Source organism: Carcharodon carcharias, chromosome 17 (assembly GCF_017639515.1).
Source record: "Carcharodon carcharias isolate sCarCar2 chromosome 17, sCarCar2.pri, whole genome shotgun sequence".
Classification (NCBI taxonomy): domain Eukaryota; kingdom Metazoa; phylum Chordata; class Chondrichthyes; order Lamniformes; family Lamnidae; genus Carcharodon; species Carcharodon carcharias.
The window spans coordinates 53125376-53149062 of record NC_054483.1 but is presented as its reverse complement, the minus strand read 5'-3'; the positions used below and the strand labels follow the sequence as shown (position 1 = coordinate 53149062).

The 23687-nt window shown below is 43.4% G+C and overlaps 1 protein-coding gene across 5 annotated transcripts in view; it reads right to left on the bottom strand.

The window, feature by feature from the left end:
- fam13c (family with sequence similarity 13 member C) overlaps positions 1-23687 on the bottom strand; it is a 148694-nt gene that overhangs the window by 48755 nt on the left and 76252 nt on the right. For 4 of the 5 annotated variants that reach the window (XM_041209020.1, XM_041209023.1, XM_041209024.1 and 1 more), the window contains exon 6: positions 10-157. In XM_041209020.1, coding sequence (XP_041064954.1) covers positions 10-157 — 148 coding nt within the window. Of the gene's footprint in view, positions 1-9; positions 179-23687 lie in introns of those variants that run through there. The other variant, XM_041209025.1, reaches the window with a different exon arrangement.

Sequence of the window (23687 nt, the reverse complement as noted above, 5' to 3'; positions counted from 1 at the left end):
ATATCTTACCACCGTTGCTCCCTTCATCAGCAATCCCATTCTGACCTGTCTGAAGTGTTTGCTCCTTGCTATGTTGTGTTGCAGCACTTTCCTCCGGGCTCGGTAAAAATGTTGAGCACAGGTCAACATCAAAGGTTTGTAGCTTCATCAACGAGCTCTGCAGACAAAAGCAGAACATGATGCCGTGAAACACTAGCACAGACGCCAGCTCTCCCCACAGCCGTATCACGGTGCTTTTAGTGGGAGGTGTGTGCAGCACAGCCCTGAAGCACTTGTGTGAAGGCCAACAGTGATGCGTCGAACTTAAAGCCATCTATTCAGGATGACTAACATGCTACTTTGGGCTCCGCAGCTAAAGCACATCTCGAATTGTGGTTTAATTGCGACCCAAGCCCAGTGGGAACACTCATTTCGTCAGCACTCCGTGATTTGTCAGCCAACCAATCTGACACGCCAGCGAGATGACATTGTCGTTAGAGCTCTGTCTCTGTGCAATAGTTTCATGGAGACTGCTGACATCATCTCTGGTGACAATTTGCCCCTCCCAGTGCAGTCCATTCATAAAAGCCTAGGTCGGATATAGCGATGTCGCTACGAATGAATCAGGCAATACCTTACTCCACATAGAATACATTTTCACCAAATATCTTCTTTGTGGATCAAAATATTGATTTTTGGATTTCACCAGCTCGGGTTTAAACCAGCACCAGCTGCAAATGAGAGTCAGCGGGATATTTTTATCTATTCAGAGAGAGCATTTTAGATGAAGCCCTTCAGCTTTTCCCCCTACAGTCCAACATGCAGCTTTTGCTCTTTGAAATTCATCGCACAATAGGTACAGAATCCTTCATTTTTTTAAAAAATAAGCCTAGCTCAGCAGAAGGCTCGTGACAACCTGACTGCAATGAATTAGCTGTTCCCAGCAACTCGCTTGTGCCCATCATTTTCCCTCGTGGGTGTAGAGCCTGCACAGTCATACGCATGCAAATGTGTACTCCTGCACGTCTCCAGGCAGGAGCTGACACACAGCAAGTGATGCTCAATTTAAAGTTTGTTCAAATGTTTGTCATCAGACAATCACATGTATTAAAACGTGCAAACTAAGTGGCAAGCGTGTCTGTATAGTATGCAGGTTAAATTCAAGGATGAGAAAGACAAATTAAAGTTTCTGTCACTAATTTTTAATGCATTTTCTAAAATGTTCGACAATTTGCATTGATATAGTGTTATTACTTATGAAACCCAGGGTGCTTCACAGGAACCTGAGTCAAGTAAAAACTGACACTGATACAATGAAGGAGACTTCAGGGTAGGTAGCAAAAAAAATGGTTACAGATAGATTTTGAGGAGGATCTTGGAGGTGAGAGTTCAGGGCATGGATGGCTGAAGACACAGCAATGGAAATCAAACATTGAAAGCGGCTAGAATTGCAAGTACACATAGATCTCAGAGGGTTGTAGAATAGGCAAGATGTTTACAGAGATAGAGATTGTTAGGTTTGCAACATTGGAATTTTCTCACTTTGCATTAAATGTTGAGTTAATTGAATTCTCTTACTGTCCACTAAGTGGAGGTAAATGTTAAACTGTCACTGCAGGAGTTGTGGAATAGCCAGAGATTATGCAAACGCAACAAATTTCCTTTTCCACTGGCGACGGGAGTGGAGAGTAATATGGTCAGTTCCTCCCCAACTACGAGGTTTCCGCCCGGTAGTGACAGCCAAGATCTACTCCACTGTGTCTATTTATAATTAAAAGGCAAATCTTCACACATTTAATAATGAATAAAACATCACACTCAAACATTGACACCCTTCACTGATTGCAGGCATTTAAAGTGTCTTGTGGGAAGGTCAGTGTCTTAAAATGAGATGATTGCTAATTTTGATATACTCTCAATATAGCAGCAATACATTATCCATCCAAATGTTCGATTGTCAGAGTTTTAAAAAAATCTATTTATAGTTTTTTTAATTACAGATAAATACCAATAAAGGTTAATTATACATTTAATTCCCCAAATTCCATTCTCAATATCACAGTCGGTGCAGCAAATTATTCATAAATACGTTGATTTGCATATGCAATATCGAAATGGGTTAGCAATGTTCCATGAAGATCATGCACTTTAATTAAAATGTAAAGCCCAGGTCATTTACTGAAAGTGAAATTTTTTGCACTACATAAAGTTAGCGTGCAGTCTAATTTTTTTGTTCTCACATAGAAAGCATCTATATAATTAGAATTCTCTGTCACACATGCATAGTGTCACTCTTTATTCATCCATGTGCTGTGGGTGTCATTGGCAAGACCACCATTTATTGCCTTTCCCCAAATACCCTTAAGATACAATTGAGTGGCTGCTGGGCCATTTGAGAGGGTGGTTGAGAGTCAGCCACATTGCTGTGGGTCTGGAGTCACTTATAGACCAGTAGATAAGGATGAAATATTTCCTTCAAATGAACATTAGGACATTAATGAGGCAGATGCATTTTTACAACAATCATGGTCACTAGTACTGATGTTAGCTTTTGTTTATTATTGATTTATTTAGTTAACCAAATTTAAATTTCACAACTGCCACGTTACAATTGAGTTAGAAGCAATAAACTGGATCCACTTCAGACATTTATAAGCTTTCATTTATATAGACACTCTACATATTGTGCACTTCCAACCAACAATCACACTTTCAATCTGCTCCTATATATGAGTCACCAATTAATCCCCACCAGCTGAACACAATTAACTCCCAATTGACATACAATTAACATGCCATGGTGAATTTGATCTCACATTTCCCGATCTCTGAAATTACTAGCCCACCAACATAACCACTATGCCAACATTCACCCACTTGGTCATAATGCAAACAATGACAATCACAATTGACTGAAATAAATCAGTAAATTGAATCAAGCTGATGGAGTTAAATATCCAACTGGCTAAATAAAAACCAATCAAAAGCAAGTTCCCTATTTCATGTAGGAAAAGCTATGAATCACAGAGCAGCAACTGACACAAATTCAACCAATTGAATTATTGATGTTTTCTTCTTCAAAGTGACCATACCCAAAAGTTGCAACCTGGAACACCTTCCGTTCCATCTTCCATAGTGTGCTAGGCTTGAAGAAGATGTGGGAAAACTAGCTACACAGTGAAATGAACAGCTAATTGCAGGGAAGAGCACTAATTTATAGTTTTCATGCAAATGTTTGCAAGCTCGAGGTATTCAACTCTGTAGCTATCAGTAATACTCCGACAACAGTATCTGTGATGAAAATGCAATTTGATGTATTCAATCACTACACATTAGCAGCCCTGATTATATAGTGTGCATTGCATTAAATGAAATAGCATATCCTTAGATTCACCATTGAGTGATGTCACAGATGACCTGCTAGCAACTTTTAGAACAGCATGCTGTTGTGCACAGATGTCACAGTCCAGACATCACACTTTGTTATAGGTGCAAAGCAGTCCTAAAATGCAGGATACTTCTTAGCTGCAATCCAAAATTCAAATTTAAAAAGTTCTTGAACTGAACAACAATTGAACTCTAAGTGACCTCAGCTGTGTTTATTAGCAGTAATTGGCCCTTCTGGACATAAAGAGAAAGGTCAGAGTGACTGCCATTCCACCATAGCAGCAAAATAAAACAGCGTGCTTTATATGTCATACATCTATGTGTAAAGTGATGTATTTATCGGCGTAGGCTGGGATTTTCCAGCCTGGTTGTGGTGGGACCCCGTGAGAGTTCGGTGGCACAGTCAAAAGTCCATTGACTTTTGGCACGATCAGATGACTCCGACAGCAGGTGGGGCCAGAAAATACCACTTTTAGGGCAAAATTCTCTGCGGGCCTGACCCAATCTCTGGTAGGCAGGGAGCCGATCCCCGCCAGCAATCGGGGCCGCACCGCCACTTTACGTGGGTGGGCCAATTAAGGCCCGCCCAGCGCTATGCACTTCCTGCACGGGTGGGGGGGGGGGGATTCCCTAAAAGCGAGAATGCGCTCTTTCGCGCATGTGCACGAAAGAGCGCACATCTCCCTGAGGCTAAGTGCAGCCTCAGGGAGATCGCTTCCACTTTGAAAAATATTAAAAATAGAAAAAAAAATCCCTAACATGTCCCGCCTCATGTGACAATGTCACAGGAGATGGGACATGTTCATAATTTACAGAATAACTTTATTAAAATGTTTAAAACCTTGCATGAAACCTCATCCCGTCACCGGATGAGGTTTCATGTTTTCTCTATTGCCCGCCGGGTCTCCTGGCCTGCCTGCCAACCTTAAGGTTGGACGGGCAGGTACTTTAATTGTTTAAATGATCCTGTCAATGGCCTCAATTGGCCATTGACAGGTCGGCGGGCCCACAGCTGAATTTGTTGCCCCCCCTACCTTCCTGAAAATTTAAATGGGGCGGGATGACATCAGGGGTTCTGCCCAACGTCATCCCGTGTCATTTTATGTGTTGTCGAGCCCTATCCCCTGCTCGCTGACGGCAAAATTCTGCCCTTAGTGTTTGCCCCTCCATTGGAGATATACTAATACTCTATTCTTCTAAACTTTAAGAACACCCATCTCAAGCTCTAGATGTTCTGCCTGTGCAAGATTTCAAAATATACAAGAAAGTGATCCAAACTGTAGAGATTTACTTCTTTGTATATTGGCTCTCACTAGTCACAGTGTCATGTGCTTCAAACAAAAACAAAAATTGCTGGAAAAACAGAGTTAACGATTCAAGTCTGTATGACTCTTCATCAGTTCAGATGAAGAGTCAGACGGACTCAAAAGGTTAACTGTATCCCTCTCCACAGATGCTGCCAGACCTGCTGAGTTTTTCCAGCAATTTTTGTTTTAACTTTTGTTTTTATTTCAGATTTCCAGCATCCGCAGTATTTTGCTTTTATCCTACTGTTATATGCTTTACTGACAGGCCTAAGGCTTCCCAATAAGCATTTCAAGGACACTCAATAAAAGCAGACAACTTTCACATTTTTTTCTTTATGATTGATAGTAATTGATTGGCCATTGACTTGCTGCTTGTAAACTCTCCTTCCGCCCACTCCTCCCATCCCTTTAACCTTTGCCTGATAATGGAAAAGTTCCCTTCGCACAAGAACACTACTCTGGTTTGAATTCTATGCACAGTCTAGTTATAGGTCCAATTTGGACTGTTGAAGGTGACTGGATCCATTTGAATTCTTATTAAACCTGATGATTCCCTTCCCACTTTGTCCCACCCTCAACCCTTCTAGACAAAAGAACTACACTGCTTTTTCATGAGGTGCACCCTCTCATCTCTCCCCACACCCAAACCATTCTGTTTTTCATATTATACTGACCATTGGTGGGTGATGAAAATGCTGTCACAAATCTCACCCAGATCCTTCCAGTATTACTCTGGTCCTACCAGTATCACCAAGAGAGCTCCACTAGTACCTGTAAGATAATTGTTTTCTTTGAAGTAGGAATATTGAGTAACCTCCATAAGTAAAAGTTAAGGTTGCTATGATAATAACTAAAGTCATTGAATATTTACCAGATATTTGTGGTTAAATTATTTTTTTATTCCAACGACACTCCCTGGTTTTACCTTAGTTGTTTTATTACCAACCAGTTGGATAAACATGCCTGTTTTTAAAAATATTTTTGAATTCTGAGGAAGGAAACATGGATACTCTGTTTTCTCCCCTGACACTGTCTGATCTGCGGTAAGTTCCCAAGCTTTTCTGACTTTAAACTCAGTGATTGTAAAGCCCTTTGGGACATTCTGAGGTTGGGGAAGTGGTACATAAATGAAGATAGGAACATCAGCACAGGAGTGGGCCATTTAGCTGCTCAGTCTTGTTCCTGCCTTTCAATGTGATCATGACCGACCTGTGACATAACCCCACACCCATCTTTGCCCATATCCCTTAATACCTTTGGTTAACAAAAATATCAATCTCAGATTTAAAATGAACAACTGAACTAACATTATTTGCAGAAGAAAATTCCAAACTTCAACCACCCTTTGTGCGTAGAAGCGTTTCCTAATTTCACTCCAACTAGCGGAAATAGTTTCTTGCTTAACCCTCCATATTCCGGGGAACACCAGTTTATGTAATCGTTCCCCATACCTTAGCCTTTGGAGTCCAGGTCTCATTCTGGTAAATCCATGCTGAACTCCCTGCGAAGCCAATATATTGTTTCAAAGATGTTGTGCCCAGAACTGAGCACCGTTCTCTAGGTATGGTTGAACCTGAGTTTTTGTATGGCTGAAACATGACTTCTACTCCCGTGTATTCGAGTCCTCTAGATATTAAGGCATTTCACAAGCCTTTTCTGTTCATGGCATTTTAATAATCTATGTACCTTGACCCCCAAGTCTATCTGGACCTCCAATGTTTCTAACTTTTCCCCATTTAGAAAGTGCTCTGTTCTATCATTTTTAGGTCCAAAGTAGATGGCTTCACATTTGTTGGCATTGAAATTCATTTGCTGCAGTTTTGCCCATTCACTTAACCTATTAATATTTCCTGATAATTTTATACTTCCTTCTACACCACTTACAATGCTGCATATCTTTGTGTCATCTGCACATCTGGATATGTTGCTTTCTGATTCATCATCAAGATCCTTGATAAATATGGTGAACAGTTGAGGTCCCAACAGAGATCCTTGTGGGATCCTTATGTTCTGCCAATTTCCTCCCCAGGTCAATAATTTGCCTTCAATTCCACGGACTGTGAAGCTAACAGTCTTTGATGAGGGACTTTACCAAATGCCTTCAGGAAGTCCATATCAACAATATTCATAGATATTCCCCTCTCCACTCTTTAGTCACCTCTCCAAAATATGAGGGAGATAGTGGCATAGCGGCAACGTCACTGACCTAATAATCCAGACACCCAGGCTAATCTCCAGGGACAAGGGTTGAAATCTGTCATGGTGAAATGATGGGTGAGCCTGGAAATTGCAAGTTCTGCTCCCAAACATGACACTTCCCATTATTGTGGGGCTGGGACTGGGGGCAGGGCACATGTCATGCATGTGTGGTTCACTGAGACAGCTGGTCATTTAAGTCATCAGCTGCCTCCACTCAAGTGGGGTTTTGGTCGTCTAGGAGTGTGAAACGCAGAGTAGAGCAGGTCTGAACTTTGTGCAGTTCGTTGATACCCAAAGTGCCCCTTTGGGCAAGTGCAGGAATTATCTTTAAACTTGTCTTCACTGGCCAAGAATTGGCACAAACTCAATAACAACTTTCTTGCCTTAACCCAAGCGAGTAGGAGGGTGGGGCTGTTGGACACACAGGGCAATCGATTTTACCCCTATTGACTTGCGCACCCAGGTACTGGAAGAACAATTTGCTTGAAAAGTGTACATTGTGCTTCATGCAAAAGAATATAGAAGATGGGCATGGCACCCATACACATAGAGGCCATAGAAGCCAGTCACCATGAGCAGTCAGAGGCCAGGGAGAGGGCAGAAGGTCAGGAGGAAGAGGTTGTGGCATGCACACCAGGAAGGAGGATGATGACAACCAGCTACTACCCTGTGGGAAGGGTGTGCAGACCAATATGATGGAGAACCAGCGTAGATGGCAACTGATGTTAAGCCGTGAGGTGGCGACAAACATGTCACATGGTCCAGAATCAACTTGAACCACAACCCATCGACCTCCATGCCCTGCCTGTGTTGTGAAGGTAACAGTTGCTCTCAAATTTTTTCATTAGGCTCTTTCCAGTGCTTATCAGGAGACCTATCCGTTATATCCCAGTCAGCAGCGCACAGCTGCATTAAGGCTATAACCGATGTTCCATTTGCTCATGTGGGGGAAATCACTTTAATCTCCCTGTAGATTTAGCATCTCAGATTCAGAGAGCCACAGCCTTTGCCCAATTAGAGGGCTTTCCTCAGGTGCAGGGTAGTGTTGATTGCACCCATGCTGCCAGAAAGACCCCAACTCAACATGCAGACACCTTTGTCAAGCAGAAGTCCTTCCACTCGATCAACGTATAGGTGGTTTGTGAGCACAACAAGGTCTTCCTTCAAGTGTGAGCAAGGTTTCCTTTGTCATACTAAGTAGCTCCCAACTCCCTCAGCTATTTCAGCCACCTTTGCAGGTCAATAGTTGGCTTCTAGTGGACGAGAGCTACCCCTTAAGAAACTGGCTTAGGAGCCCTAAAACTGAGGCTCAGCATTACTACAATAACAGCCATTTTGTCACCAGGAGTACCATCGATCAGGCCATTGGCATTTTACAGATGCGCTGGTCACTCAGGTGGAGCTTTGCAAACTGCTCCAGCAAGGGTATCAAGAATAGTAGTGGTGTGCTGCATGCTGCACAACATTGTGCAGTGGAGGGGCTTACAAATCAATGACAATGATACGATGGGCAGAAGGGAGGAAGATAAGGAGGAGGAGGAAGCCCCTCTCCATTCTGATGATTCAGAACTGTATGAGGATGAGGAGGCTGCCAATGGCAGAGCAGCGGGCAGGTGTGGCCATGAAGCCAGGGCTGGTTCTGTGCAGGAGAGGATCATCGAGACCCTTTTGTATAAGGGTCCTTATACAAAATAGATTCTCATAAGATCCTCCGATATCACACTTGCCATCAGCCAATCCCTGGTGAGTAACTTCCACCGAAAGAACCTTGTACATTGGCTCCACAATTACTGCAGGGACTGGTCATCCCCACAAAGGAGAGAATCAACATCAATGAATTTGACTCAGTCACACTGACCTGACTGAAGCCATCACCATAACTATAGGCTTCATCAGATTGTAAACACATATGATAATAAGTCATTCACAATCTGCAACCCCCCTCACATAAATGCCAGGAATGAGAGGCCCATGCCATCAAATTATGTCCATAATCAAACCATGCCTACAATGCTGAGAGTGACATGACTTAAGACTTCGAGCCCTATAAATGCTGAGTTGTAGCACATACAAATAAGTTACATTGTCCATGAGGAGCCCATTACTGTGCAATAAAAGCTTTTTGAGAGAACTTATGCACTATCCATTTTGGCCAATGGTCCAGTTTCTGATATGGGCACCACATGAATATTCCTGGTTTTTGTATACCTTTACTCACTGCACAAAGCACATCCTATGACACCTAGAATGCAAATGCAACCAGATTAGTGGGCACAGCAAGCAACCAATATTACCTGAAGCACATAGGGCCTCCTGAGTTGTGATGCCTACACCCAGGCCAATGTGTAACATTGCAGTACAGGTGAATGCCTTACACCCAGTGCTCATGTTTGAGTTGCACCTACTGCCCAGCATCTGTTCGTGCAGCCTAACCATTGAGCCTCCCTTAAAGTCAAATTTGGATAGACAATCAAAGATACAAGGAGCAGCATCTCAGTGCTTGAACCTTTGAACTCTGGGATCTTATGTGATACAATAGAGAAGGAAGAGCCCTCCAAAGCATCACAAGTCAGGTGACAAGATTGTTCCTGATGACATCATGGACCTCAGCATGACATCCTCATTATTACTGGGAAGAATCGCATTCGTAACATTACCTTTCTTCTTGAGTTCTCCAGTGTACACACACCAAGTCACATACAAGTGTAAGTAAATACATTAAAGAAGTGTTATATACAATGTGTAAGGTGTAACCATGATGAACCCATTCGTGCTCCAGAGACAATGCCCTTTGCTCTCGCACACTCCTACAAAGTCCCCCCCTCCATCTCCATGTTGCCTCGGAGGTGGTGGAGACAGACTGCTCACTTCTCTGTCTAAACAGCAATGAGGAGCATGGTGGCCAGCCTCGTCGTGCAGGTACCCTTTGAGGGTTCCTTCAGACTGTGCCCTCTGCATCTCTGTATGAGCAGCCAGGGTCATTGGTACACTTACAGTAGACAAGGGCTGTGGTGGAGGGGCTGAGGAGGTGGAAGAAGATGAGGATGCTGAGGAACTCTCAACACCTTCACCTTCCTCACTAATCGCCACAGTCATGAGTTGACCTTCAGGTCGGGCCAATGGGACTGGCTGCTCATGTACAGCAGCCATCCAATCCAACAACTGCTGTGCCAGTTAAGTGTGGCCGTCCTGCTAAGGGTATGCAGTTCCTCATGTATTCCATGGATATCAGCACTCATATGCTGAGTGGACTGATCCAGGCTACTGAGTGAGCCTTGCACCCTTTCCTGGCTGAGACCCAGCTCTTGCATCCACTCCAAGTTGTCTTTCTGTGAGATTGGCCAATCTCTCATGGTCAGAGCTCATGCAGTTGAGCCCCCAGGACAATGTGGAGTTCATGATCGTGGTTAACTCCTCTATTTGTAGTCCTGGAGCTCCCATTGCCTCAGGGAACTCTGCCAGATATCCACACCTCTGCTGCTGATTATCTAAATACTGTGCTCCAAAAGATGACTCCTAAGGCTCCATGTTCCTGCCCACTGGAACATCATTGTGATTTTCCTCCATTCTCCAAGGGCGTCTGTGCACAGATGTCTCTAAGTCTGATACCTCCTCCTGCACTCTGGCGCAGTGACTTTCACCCTCTCCCACCGACTCTGCGCATGCTACATCCCTCTGAAGAACTTGTATCTGAGTTGGTGGTGTGTGGGCTGGTCAGATGTGACGCTGTCTTCTCGGGAATCTCTTCCTCCGCCTGATGCCTGAGGGATGATATAGCCTGGGGAATTGAGGGAGCAGACCCGGGACCAGTGTGAGGCACAAAGGAGTTATTTCAGTATAGCCTTTCTCATTATGAATGCACTCTCTGATGCACGCTATTGCCTGTGATCACGATCGCACTGCCCTTATGACACAACCCCATCATTACACTCCCTCTAATGTCAACGTCCTGTTGTGCTGAGTGAACTGACATCATGACCTCCACCATTATCACCATATACCAAGTTGATTTCAACACCCCCTTTCTCACCTGCTAACAGTGATTCACTATCACCAATAGACAGCTGTTCAGGCACCCTGGCAATCTCCATGGCCATCTGCTCCATGGGACAAACATGACTCAGCTGGGCTGACCCACCCCCAGCCAAGGCCATCTCCTTAGCGTTCTTCACCCTTTTCGACTGCGACAGCACATGAATTACGTTAGCCTGATATATAGTGCATGGAAGGATATTGCTCTTCACTGTATGTGTGCATCACAATGCTCATCCATGTGTTTTGTGTGCAGCTACATGAGCTGCGTACACATACAATCCTCAGTGCTGAAGCAGAGGTATGTGCTATATCTCACTCCTTAGCTGCAGCATGCAGATATGACCCTTTCCATAGTGCTCTGTGTGGATGAGCCAAGCTACTCACCTTGCCAAAACACAGCAGGTCACTGAAATTTTTTCTGGTACTGAAACCAGAAATGCTCATGTTCTCCTGCTGCACTCACCACAGCCGTTATTTGAATCCAGGCCTTCTTGTTTGTAACAGGTGGATTTTGATAGCCAGCAGGGTCGAGGACTGATCTCCTCTTTCGGATCTTTTCAACCAAATGTGAAGATGCTGATTAGAAAAGCAAGGGGGCAGCTGGACCCACCCCTCCCCCGCATCTCCACTGTATGACATTCTAGGAATAAAAATGTAAGTTGAAAAGGGTTGTGAGCCATTCAGATTACAAAGCTCTCATTCACTTCTGTATACTCACATGCAGAAACCATTTTCACCATATCATCAATGATTACTGTTAAGGTGAGGTGGAGAAAATGGCTCTGTGCAAATGCTTGATGCGAAGTATGTTGTGGCTGTGACTCCAAGGTAGAGCACTGTGTTACCTTAACCACTGACAGCCCTACTTCCTCCCTCTTAGTCACACTGTTTTGCCGTGACAGGTGAGGGACTGGTCAAGGGTCAACAGTGTGGGCACATCCTGATAGATCAGTTGCAAGAGGGCAAGTGGATGAGATAATGAGCATGACACTATCCATCATTCATTCACCCACCGTGTCTTGCCAGCTAACTACATGACTGCATAATATCTGTACCAGCTAGTGGTGGCAAGACAATGTCATCTCCATGGCTGTACTTTATGAATTCACTCCATGCTTTCAGTGGTTCAGTAGAGTACACTTTGATTAGACAGCAAACGTTCTCCAATAGGGAAAGCCCATGATGGACCATCCATTCCAAAATCAGCTAACAATTGGTGGTCAACATTTGCAGCTTTGACACTCACCTGGCAAGGCAATGATGTCTCTTTCGAGGCACAGGAAGTTAGCCACAGATGATCAACCTCTCAAATGGGCCTTTCTGAAGGCCCGCTCTTTATCTGTGCCTGAGTTGCCCTACCTGCAGCGAGGCTAACTTCAACCCCTCAATACTTCCAGGGTCGCCTGCCCCGACTCCTAATATAACCCGCCCCTCTCCAGACCAAAAGTATGCCATGCCGCCAGACATTTTTAAAAGTTGGCTTTGCGGAGCCTGGAATTCTCCCGAATCTGTCACATCCAGCTTGTGGACAAGAACTTTGCCTTATACTGTGATCCAGTTGACTTCAAGGAGTGAGGTTGTTTTATGAGCCTGCAAGTGGTTGGTTTGAGACCTATTTGAATTCTGCTTCTCTAAGCACAAATAAGCAGTTTACAGTTTTATTGACATGATGATTCCTCAGCATTGCCAGGAATTCTATTTTAGGATCAGAATTCCAAGCAGCCCAAGCACATGCATTCCAGTACACGATAGTAAATCATACTTTTGAATAATCTTGATTTATAAAATTGTAAAACAAATAGATCTCACTGCCATTAAATGCCATTAAAGGATTGCAGATACCCCTCAGTTAAAAAGAAGCCTTCTTTGGATCATGTTTATAGCATATTGCGGTTTGACTGAGCCACACATTTGAAAGACAGATATTTAATGTAACAATGTGGTTCAGAAAAATGATGCCATCTACTGCTACCCTCAATAAAGCTTCAAAATCATCAAAACATGCGCTAAATGTCATCACCACAAAGTGCTGCCCTTTTATAAATCAGATGAGACTATGAGAAGATATTAAGCATCTTGCATCATTTGAGAGATAGTCCACAGAAGGCTTACACATTTTGCAAAACAGCTAAATCTTTGCATCCCACAAACTGTGATTACATGCCAAAGTGTCAAAGGTGGTAGGTTTAGAAATACAATTTTACTTTAACAAACATCATGGAACATTTTGAGATTTCTGCCCAAATTTATATTTCATTCATATTTAAAAGGATTATTTTTACTTAGAAACATAGGAGCAGGAGTAGGCCATTTAGCCCTTTGAGCCTGCTCCACCATTCAATAAGATTATGGCTGATCTGGTTATGGTTCCAGCTCCACTTTCCTGTCTGCCCACCACCAGCACCCCCCTCCCCCCCCGCCCCCCCCACTTAACCCTTGACTCCCTTGCCTAACTTAAAAAAAATTAAAAGACCCAGCCTCCACTACTTTCTGGGGAAGAGAATGTCCACACACCAACGACCCTTTGGGAGAAAAAGTTTCTCCTTATTCTGTCTTAAAATATGTTCCATGGTTATAGTCACCCCCACAAGAGGAAATATCCTCTGGGTAACCCTATCAAGTCTCCTCAGGATCTTATATATTTCAATAAGATCATCTCTCATTCTTCTGAACTCCATTGGGTATAGGTCTAATCTGTTCAACCTTTCTTCATAAAATCATCCCTTTATCCCAGGAATGAGTCCAGTGAATCTTCGCTGAACTGCTTCTGAAGCAATTATATATTTTTTTAAATAAGACCAAAACTGCAACACAGTACTCCAGATGTAGTCGCACCACTGCTCTGTACAGCTGCAGTAAAACTTCCCTACTTTTATATTCCATTCCTCTTGCAATAAAAGGCAACATCCCATTTGCCTTCCTAATCACTTGCCGTATCTGCATTCCAACATTATTTGATTCATGTACCAAGACACCCAGATCCCTCTGTACTACCGAGTTCTACAAACGTTCTCCATTTAAATAGTATATTGTTTTTCTATTCTTCCTGTAAGTTCACATTTACTCATGTTGTACTTCATCTACCAAATTTGTGCACTCATTTAACCTGTTGATATCCCTTTGTAGACTCTCTACCTCCTCTTGAAACTTACTTTCCTGCCTATGTTGGTGTGATTGGCATATGTTTGTTCTGTTCACCCAAGTCATTGATATAGATTGTAAATAGTTGAGGCCCCAGCACTGATCCCAGTGGCAATCCACTAGTTACAGTCTGCCAATCCAAAAAGACCCATTTATCCTTACTCTCTGCTTCCAGTTAGCCAACCAATCCTATATTTATGCTAATATGTTACCCCCTACACCACGTGCTCTTATCTTGTGTAGTAATCTTTATTGTGACATCTTATCAAAAGCCTTTTGGAAATCCAAGTACACCACATCTACAGTTACCCTTTATTCACCTTGAATGTCAAAAAACTCTAGGGGCAAGATTTTCTCCTCATTGGGCGGGCGGGCCTGGGACCGGCCACGCAACGGTCCACCGCCCTCGATTGGGTCCCCACTGCGATTTCACTGAAACGCTCAGTGCTGCCTGGGGGGGTGGGGGGGGTGAGGGGGATGGAGGACGAGCGCAGAAGTCAATGCATGCACACAGGTGCACTCAGTGAAAGCTCCTTGAAGGCACAGATCTGCCTCAGGGAGCTGAAGATTTAAAACATGAAAAATAAAGAATGGGAAAATAGGGGAACCATGTCCCCTCATGTGACTCTGTCACATGAACAGGGACGTGTTAAAAATTAATTTTAAAAGTGTTTTAAAATCACCAGTCAAAACCTCATCCCACCTGTGGATGAGGTTTCACAAAAAATGCAAAGGCTGCTTGGCCTATTCGCCTGCCCGCCAACCAAACGGTTGGATGGGCATCAAAAAGTTCCATTTAATTAACTGATTAATTAAGGGCCTTAATAGGCATCTTAACCATCAGCGGGTGCGCTGCCGCCTCTCGCGTGTGCCCACCAAGTAAAATATCACAACGTCATTGCGCACTATTTTACTCTCGTTCAGGTCAGGTGTGTGCCTGCTTGATGAGGGAAAAATGCTACCCTAGCAAATTAGTTAAACATGACTTCCCTTTCACAAAGCCATGTTGACTCTGCCTGATCAAATGGTGATTATCTAAGTATCCTGCTTTAACATCCTTAATAATGGATTCTAGCACTTTCCCTATGACAGATGTTAGGCTAACTGGCCTATAGTTTCCTCTTTTCTGCCTTCCTCCTTTCTTGATTAAAGGTATTACATTAGCTATTTTCAAATCCCTTGGAACCTTTCCAGAATCTAAGGCATTTTGGGAGATTATAACCAATGCATCTGCTAAATGTGCCGCCACTGCTTTTAAGACCCTAGGATGCATCCGTTCCTGGGGACTTGTCAGCCTTTAGGTCTAACAGTTTTCCTAGCACCCTTTCCCAGGTGATGGTGATTGTATTAAGTTCATTCCTCCATATCATCTCTTGATTTTCAAGAATCTTTGGGAAGTTTACTACTGTGAACACAGATACAAAATACCTATTTAACACCTCCGCCATTTCTTTCTTTTCCAATATCAATTCCCAGACTCTCTCTCTAGAGGACCAACACTAGCTTTAGTTACTCTTTTCCTACTCAAGTACTTGTAAAAACTTTTACTATCTGTTTTTATATTATGAGCTAACTTTTCCTCATATGCTGTTTTCTCCCTCTTTAGTGGATGTGGTGTATTTGGATTTTCAGAAGGCTTTTGATAAAGTACCACATAAGAGATTAGAGTGTAAGATTAAAGCATATGGAATTGGGGGCAATATATTGGCATGGTTTGAGAATTGGTTAGCAAACAGAAAACAGAGAGTAGGAATAAATGGATCTTTTTTGTAGTGGTAGGTGGTGACTAGTGGGGTACCACAGGGATCAGTGCTTGGGCCCCAGCTATTTACAATGTATATCAATGATTTGGATGAGGAAACCAAATATAATATTTCCAAATTTGCTGATGACACAAAACTTGGTGGGAAGGTGAGTGGTGAGGAGAGTGTTAAGAGGCTTTGGGGTAATTTAGACAGGTTGAGTGAGTGGGAAAATACATGATAGATGCAGTATAACATGGATAATTGTGAGGTTATCCACTTCTGTAGGAAAAACAGAATGACAGAGTATTATTCAAATTGTGGTAGATTGGGAAATGTTGATATACAAAGGGACCTGGGTGTCCTTGTACACCTATCACTGAAAGCAAGCATGCAGGTGCAGCAAGCAGTTAAGAAGGCAAATGGTATGTTGGTCTTCATTGTGAGAGGACTTGAGTACAGGAGCAAGGATATCTTACTGCAGTTGTACAGGGCCTTGGTGAGACCACACCTGGAGTATTGTGTGCAGTTTTGGTCTCCTTACCTAAGAAAGGACATACTTGCCATAGAGGGAATGCAGTGAAGATTCGCCAGACTGATATCTGGGATGGCAGGATTGTTGCATGAGGAGAGATTGGGCTGACTAGGCCTGTATTCACTGGAATTTAGGGGAATGAGAGGAGGTCTCATTGAAACATATAAAATTCTGACAGGCTGGACAGACTGGATGCAGGGATGATGTTTCCTCTGGCTGGGGGGTCTAGAACAAGGGGTCACAGTCTCAGGATACAGGTTGCGCCATTTGGGACTGAGATGAGGAGAAATTTCTTCACTCAGTGGGTGGTGAATCTGTGGAATTCTCTGCCACTGAATGCTGTGGAGGCCAAGTCATTGATTATATTTAAGAAAGAGATGGATAGATTTCTGGACTCTAAAGGCGTCAAGGGGTATGGGGAGAGAACGGAAGTATGGTGTTGAGATAGAGGATCAGCCATGATTCGAATGGCCTACTCCTGCTTTCTATTTTCCTAGGTTCGTAAAATCTGTCTAATCCTCTGAACTACCACGAATACTTTGCAGATTTGTGCAGTGTTTCTTTCAGTTTAACACTATCCTTAACTTATTTAGCTATGGATGAAGTATCTTTCTCAAAGAGTCTTTCTTTCTCACGGGGATAAATCTTTTCTGAGAGTTATTGAATATCTCCTTAAAAGTCTGCTACTGCAACTCTTTTGTGCTACCTTTTAACCTAATTTCCCAGTCGGCAACTCTGCCTTCATACTCTCATGGTTACCTTTATTTGGGTTTAAAACACTCGTCATGGACCCACACTTCTCCATTTCAAACTGAATATGAAATTCTATCATGTTGTCATCATGTCACCTAGAGGCTCCTTTACCAGGATTGATTAATCCTGTCTCATTTCACATTACCAGGCCAAGGATAGCCTTCTCCCTGGTTATCTCTAGATAGGGAGGTGGTGGTTTAGTGGTATTGTCACTGGACTAATACTCCAGAGACCCAGGATAATTCTCTAGGGACCTGGGTTTGAATCCCCCAAAAAATCTGGAATCAAAAGTCTAATGATGACCATGAAACCATTGTAAAAACCCATCTGGTTCACTAATTTCCTTTAGGATAGCAAGTCTCCTGGCCTACATGTGACTTCAGACTCACAGCAATGTGGTTTACTCTGAAATGGCCTAGCAAGCCACTCAGTTCTCAAGGGCAATGCCCACATCCCATTAACAAATTAAAAAAAAATAATGCTCTAAGAAATTCTCCTGAAAGCTCTCGATGAACTCATTTTCCAGGCCAGCATTGCCAATCAGATTTTTCCAAACTAGCTGCAGATTAAAGTCACCCAAGATTATCACAGTACCTTTCTTGCACGCCTAATTTATTTCTTCCTGCATATGCTGTTCCACAATGTAATTACTGTTAGGGGAGGGGGGGGCTATAAACTACTCCCAGAAGTGATCTCTTAATTTTACTTCTTATCTCTACTCAAACTGATTCTACATCTTGCTCTTTCAAGCTAAGAGCTTGTCTCAGTACTGTACTGATACCTTGCAGTAAAGGGTGACTGGTTTAATTTTGTTTTGTTTCAATTAAACAGGAGGAGGCTGTTCAGCTCCTTGAGACTGTGCCCCTGTTCAATTAGATTGTGGCAGGTTTATGCCTCAAATCCATTTTCCTGCCTTTGCTCCATATACCTCAACACCCTTACTCAACAGAAATCTATCCAATTGAAAACTCCAATTGTCCATGGCCTTGAGGGGAGCAGAGGTTCAAATTTCTACAACCTTTATTCTGAATGAAAAGGTGCTTCCTGATTTCACTCCTGGTTTTATAAGGATAGATTTGACTTGATACATTTAATAAACTGCCATACAGACTCTCATGATGTTCAAGTTGTATTAATTCGTTGAGCAGGTACTAACATTTTGAATGCCAAAGGCCTCTTTAGGTAAATGAGTACAAAAATACTGGCCAATCGTGATTGCTGAAGTGTCTGCTAACTTAAATATACTGTAACATTAAAGAATAGTTCCAACTGTGAAAACCATGAAGACTTATCGCATGCTGCAGGAGCTTTGAAACCGTGTAAGCTTTGTTCAAAAGTTCACTTTAAACACAGTGACCATCAATCATAGATTTTTAAATCCTGTAGCTCCGACTCGACTACACTCCACACCCTACAAACTGGCACAGCCCCACCTCTAGATAGCACACCTGCTGGTTGACTGCAAACGTCACCAGCTGCAACCTGGTAACCTGCGTGGTGAAGTCCCAGGTTTCAACCTTCCACAGAAAATCTGGAAAACCCTCCACCACATGAGGATGGCCCATGGAAGATGTGGCCACTTGTTCCACAAGTGGAACATGGGGAAAAGTTCAAATTGCGACTGCGGTCATCCAAGTCAGAGCATCGCCCATATACTGACCTTCTGCCCTGAGAGGTCCATTCCTGGTGACATCACAACCATTCACACTGTCAGCTGAAGCCGTTGAATGGATTGTGATGCTTGACATTGAACTATAATTGCTTCCCCAGCCATATGAAATCATTATTATCATAGACTTCTGTAAATATTAATGCAGCTCATCTTCTGCAGCAATATCCCCAGTGAAATTTTTAACTGGTCCCATTCAGAAATAGGTCTGCAGCACCGAGTCCAGCAAGATGCCCACTAACTCATTTCCAACACTCATATAGCTGTTGCCTTCTTATTTTCATAGCCAGTTAATCATTCAAACTATGTTGTGTTGTCACGTCCAACTTTGTTCTTAAGTGATTAAAATCAGATATTCAAGGAGTTTCAATTTACTTTTTCTTGGCAGGCATGACAGACTTCATTAGTACCATGAGTGCTGCAGAGGATTTAAAGAGATTGGCTTTGAGGAATGTTCGAGACTAGTGGAAAATGAAAACTGGTGCCTCAACAGTCTTTACAATCCTTCACAAATTATCTCAAATTACCAACTGAAGGGACACGGTGGATTTGTCAATAGATTTCTGGAAACGGCAGTTACATGGGATCCTATCTTGTCATACATTTAGATGGGATTGTTAAAAGCTGTAGGTCTGTTAGTTTTGTATAACATTTCATACACCCATTCTTAGAAGCACTATTTCCTGGTAAGTGATTACAGACTACACGTAATCTAATTGTCAAGGTGGTGGCAGAGTGGTATTGTCACTGTACTAACATTCCACAGACCCAGGGTAATGCTCTGGGGACTTGAGTTCAAATCCCACCACAGCAGGTGGTGAAGTTTGAATTCAATAAAAATCTGGAAGTAAATTGTTGTAAAATAAAATCTGGTTCACTCCTGACCCTTTAGGGACTACATGTGACTCCAGGCCCACAGCAATGTCCTCTGAACAAGAGCAATTAGGGATGAGTAATAAATGCTGGCCTAGTCAGCAACACCCACATATCCCCATAAAAAAATGAGTAACAGAGACAATTAAAACATGAACCTGGTAGTGACATTCCTTAATTATGTACATCATGTTTAATGCAGTTTTTAATTAATCTTTATTCATCGTGTCTGGATAGAAATAGTTCCACATAATCACAGTATCATAGAGCACAGAAGGAGGCAATCGTTCCAAGGCTGCCTCTTAGAAAGAACAGTCATGCTTCATTCCACACCCCCACTTTTTGACAACAGATTAAAGTCACAATCTTGTAAATTCCTTATCCTCAAGTATCTGTCCAACTCCCTTTTAAAATTATTTAATGGAATCAGCTTCCCCACCTTTTCAGATAGACTGTTCCAGGTCTTGACAACTCAGACTGAAAAAAATTCTCATCTCCCCTCGAGATCTATTGCCAGGGATTTTGAATCTAACGCCTCTGCTTACTGACCCACTCACCAGGGAATAATTTCTCACTAATCTGCTGTATCAGTGTCTCATCGTCTATTAGGTCACTTGCTAATCTTTCCTGTTACAAGGAGAACAGACCTAACTTTTCCAAACTCTGCTCATAACTCAAGTTCATCATCCATGGTAACTTACTGCTAAACCTCCATTATACCCTTCTTAAGGCCATTAGGTTGTTTCTGATGTGGTGCCCAGAATTATCCACAATCCCCCAGCTGAAGCCAAACTAGTCACTTGTAAAGTTCTGGCATAATCTTAGCATTTTTTATATTCTTTTACAGGATTTGGGCATCACTGGCTGGTCCAGCATTTATTATCCATCCCTAATTGCCCTTGAGAAGGTGATGGTGAGCTGCCTTCTTGATTCACTGCAGTCCCTGTGGTGTAAGGTACACCTACAGTGCTGTTAAGGAGGGAGTTCCAGGATTTTGACCCAGCAACAGTGAAGGAACAGCAATATATTTCCAAGTCAGGATGGTGAGTGGCTTGGAAGGGAACTTCCAGGTGGTGGTGTTCACATCTATCCACTGCCCTGTCCTTCAAGATTATGGGTTTGGAAGGTGCTATCTAAGGAGCCTTGTGAATTCCTGCAGTGCATCATGTAGATGGTACACACTGCTGTCACTGGTGGAGGGAATGTTTATGGATGAGGTGCCAGTCAAGCGGGCTACTTAGTCCTGAATGGTGTCAAGCTTCTTCAGTGTTGTTGGAGCTGTACTGCTCCAGGGGGAGTATTCCATCACACTCCTGACTTGTGCCTTGTAACTCTTTTGAGTACAAACCCGTTTCCATCTGTTTCAGATGAAGTTACATTATTTCATAGTTTGCAATTGTGAGATTTGAACTCTTGATCTTGGGGTTACAAACCCAGTACCATAACCACTTGGCTATTTAGGCCAAGCTTAGATGGTGGTCAGGCTTTATGCAGCACAGAAAGAGGCCATTTGGCCCAATGTGTTTGCTCTTTGAAAAGGCTATCTAATTAGTCTCGCTCTCTTGATTTTTCTCCATAGCCCCAAAAATTTGGGTTATTTGTTATTGTGATGAAATCTATATTTTTTGGATTTTTTAAATGTGTTTTTGTAAGTTAACACCTGTGTGGGGGTGGGGGGCAGGGTGAACTTTGGTTGACTGGGGATTGTAACATTTTAGGTACAGAATGTACTGAGGGTTGATACATTCAATCATGCCTAGGAACAGGGGCAGAATCCTGTTGGGAGATTTTAACAGTCCACACACATTAGTTCCAGGGCAGAGTGAACAGCAGCCCATGGGGAACAGAGGGAGAGCAGAGCGGGTCTATTCAGCTGAAGTGCTGCCATTAGCTCCGTGATGTTTAGGGACCTGGGGCTCAGAGAAGCCCCTGGAGCTGCTGGTAGCTCCATGCTGCTGAGAGTTGGGACTCAATAAAGCCCAGGAGCAGTATTTGCTTGTTGCTGCTGGGTAGAAGCAGTTGTTAGCAGCAACATAGCTGAGAAGCTGGCCTGTGTTTAGACACTGGAGTGTAGCCTGGCCACCACAGGGAGATGCTGTAGGTCAGTTCGGCTGGAAAGGAGACCAAGAAGGCTGGACCTGGGAGCAGATTTGTGAGAGATCTGTAACAGCGCACCTTTTGGGTGAGGATTTTACCCATGGACCTTAAGTAGTGTAGAGCTGCTGTCGGCTGGGGATCAGACTAGCTCTTTGAAAGAGAACAGCTGAAGTCTGTCATGGGACCTGTCTTGGTTGTGTCCACTATTTAATATACAGTTTGTGGTGCATTCAACCAGTCTGTTAATTTGTGTTTACCTCATGTTGATTCTGTGTGTTCCAGTATAAGATGAATAGTATTAACTGTTTGCTTTGCTACCTTCGACATAGTAAAATTTCTTCTGTTTGTTTGGAACTGTGGAATCTTGTGGTTTTATTCTCTTAGTAAGTAAACAGGATTTCTAATTTCATCTACTTAAAAAAAAAGTTACTGGTCCTTAACTGGTCCCTTTTTGTAACAAATTTGGGGATCTTATTTAGGAATGTGACAAAATTAGGGGATCTGTTCTGGGATCATCACATTATCTCTTCCAAATGCTCCACCCAAGACAAAACACAAACTGCTGAGTATGACATTTCAATGGTATACGAAAGATGCTCTCCCATTCACATCCACGCTGTTTCGAAAATCCCTTTAATCTCCTTCCTTTCTCTTAGGGTCTAATCATTCCCCCTGAATTAGTTAATGCATGAGTTGATTGCTTCAAGGAACAATCTGCTGGTGGGGATAGTGGGGGAACGGGGTTGGTGGGTGTTGGATAATTAGTGCAGCTGATGGTGACCCAATTTCCAAAGCCTTCTTAAGTGGAGATTGCGTCCTCCACTCTGCATCTTTTTCCGATAGTGCAGACATGATTGGGCGCTTGCTGTGTGGAAAACAATGGGTGGAATTTAATGCCCTCCCTCACGGCAAGGTTGGTAGCGGGGGACACTGAATCAGGCAGGTGGGTGGGAAGTGGGGACCCTGCTGCCTTCCTACCTTCACCTGTTTGTGGTGGGAAGATCAGTGGATGGCCTTAACGCCCTGCTGCCAATTGAGGCCTTTACGTGTGCAATTAATGTGCTGCCACCTCTGATATTAACCCAGTGGAGGGTTAGGTAGTCGTCATGCAGGGAGCATGGTAAGCAAATCCGTGCACTGTTACTGGCTGGCTTACCGGGGCGGGGGGGTCATGGCAGTTGTCCCTTGTTCAAAGGCACTCAGTGCCTAATCAAGGGACCCAGCATCGGGAAAGGGGGAGGGCCAGATGAGAGCCACCCCATTGCCCTTGCTGCCAACCATTCCCCCCATGCAACCCCAATCCCACCGCCATTACTGTGGCCTGGGATCCAGCAACGATCAAAGGCATCAGGTGGGTGTCATACCAGCAACAGCCACTGCCTTCATGGTGGCACTGCTATTCAACAGAGCTGCTGGCCTGTGATTGGCCACCAGCACTCAGTGGACAGGACTTCCATCGCCTGGTATTCCTCAATTCCAGGGAGGCCCACCACTGACCAGTTAAGTGTCTGAATGGCACATGATGCAGCAGGCAAGATCCCCCATCATCTCCAATAAATCTAACCCTATGAGTGAAAACTATGGTCATTTTCTTTTCCCCTCTCTGGCTATTTTGCTATTGATATCTTGCATAAAAAATAAATTCAAAGGTCCAGACACTGGATATTCCAGAGTGCATTGCACACAACCACACAGTGACACTCGGCCTGTTACTGAGTAATACAATTGCACAGAAAGACCTAGACTGCCCTGGGGAACTGCTTAAACTAGACCTGACAAGATTTATTTATATTTGTTCATGGGCATTGCTGCATTTAGTGCCCATTCCCAGTTGCCCTAGAGAAGATGGTGGTGAGCTGCCTTCTTGCAGTCCGTGCGGTGTAAGTACATCCACAGTGCTGTTAGGGAGGAAGTTCCAGGATTTTGACTCAGCGACAGTGAAGGAACGGCGATATAGTTCTAAGTCAGGA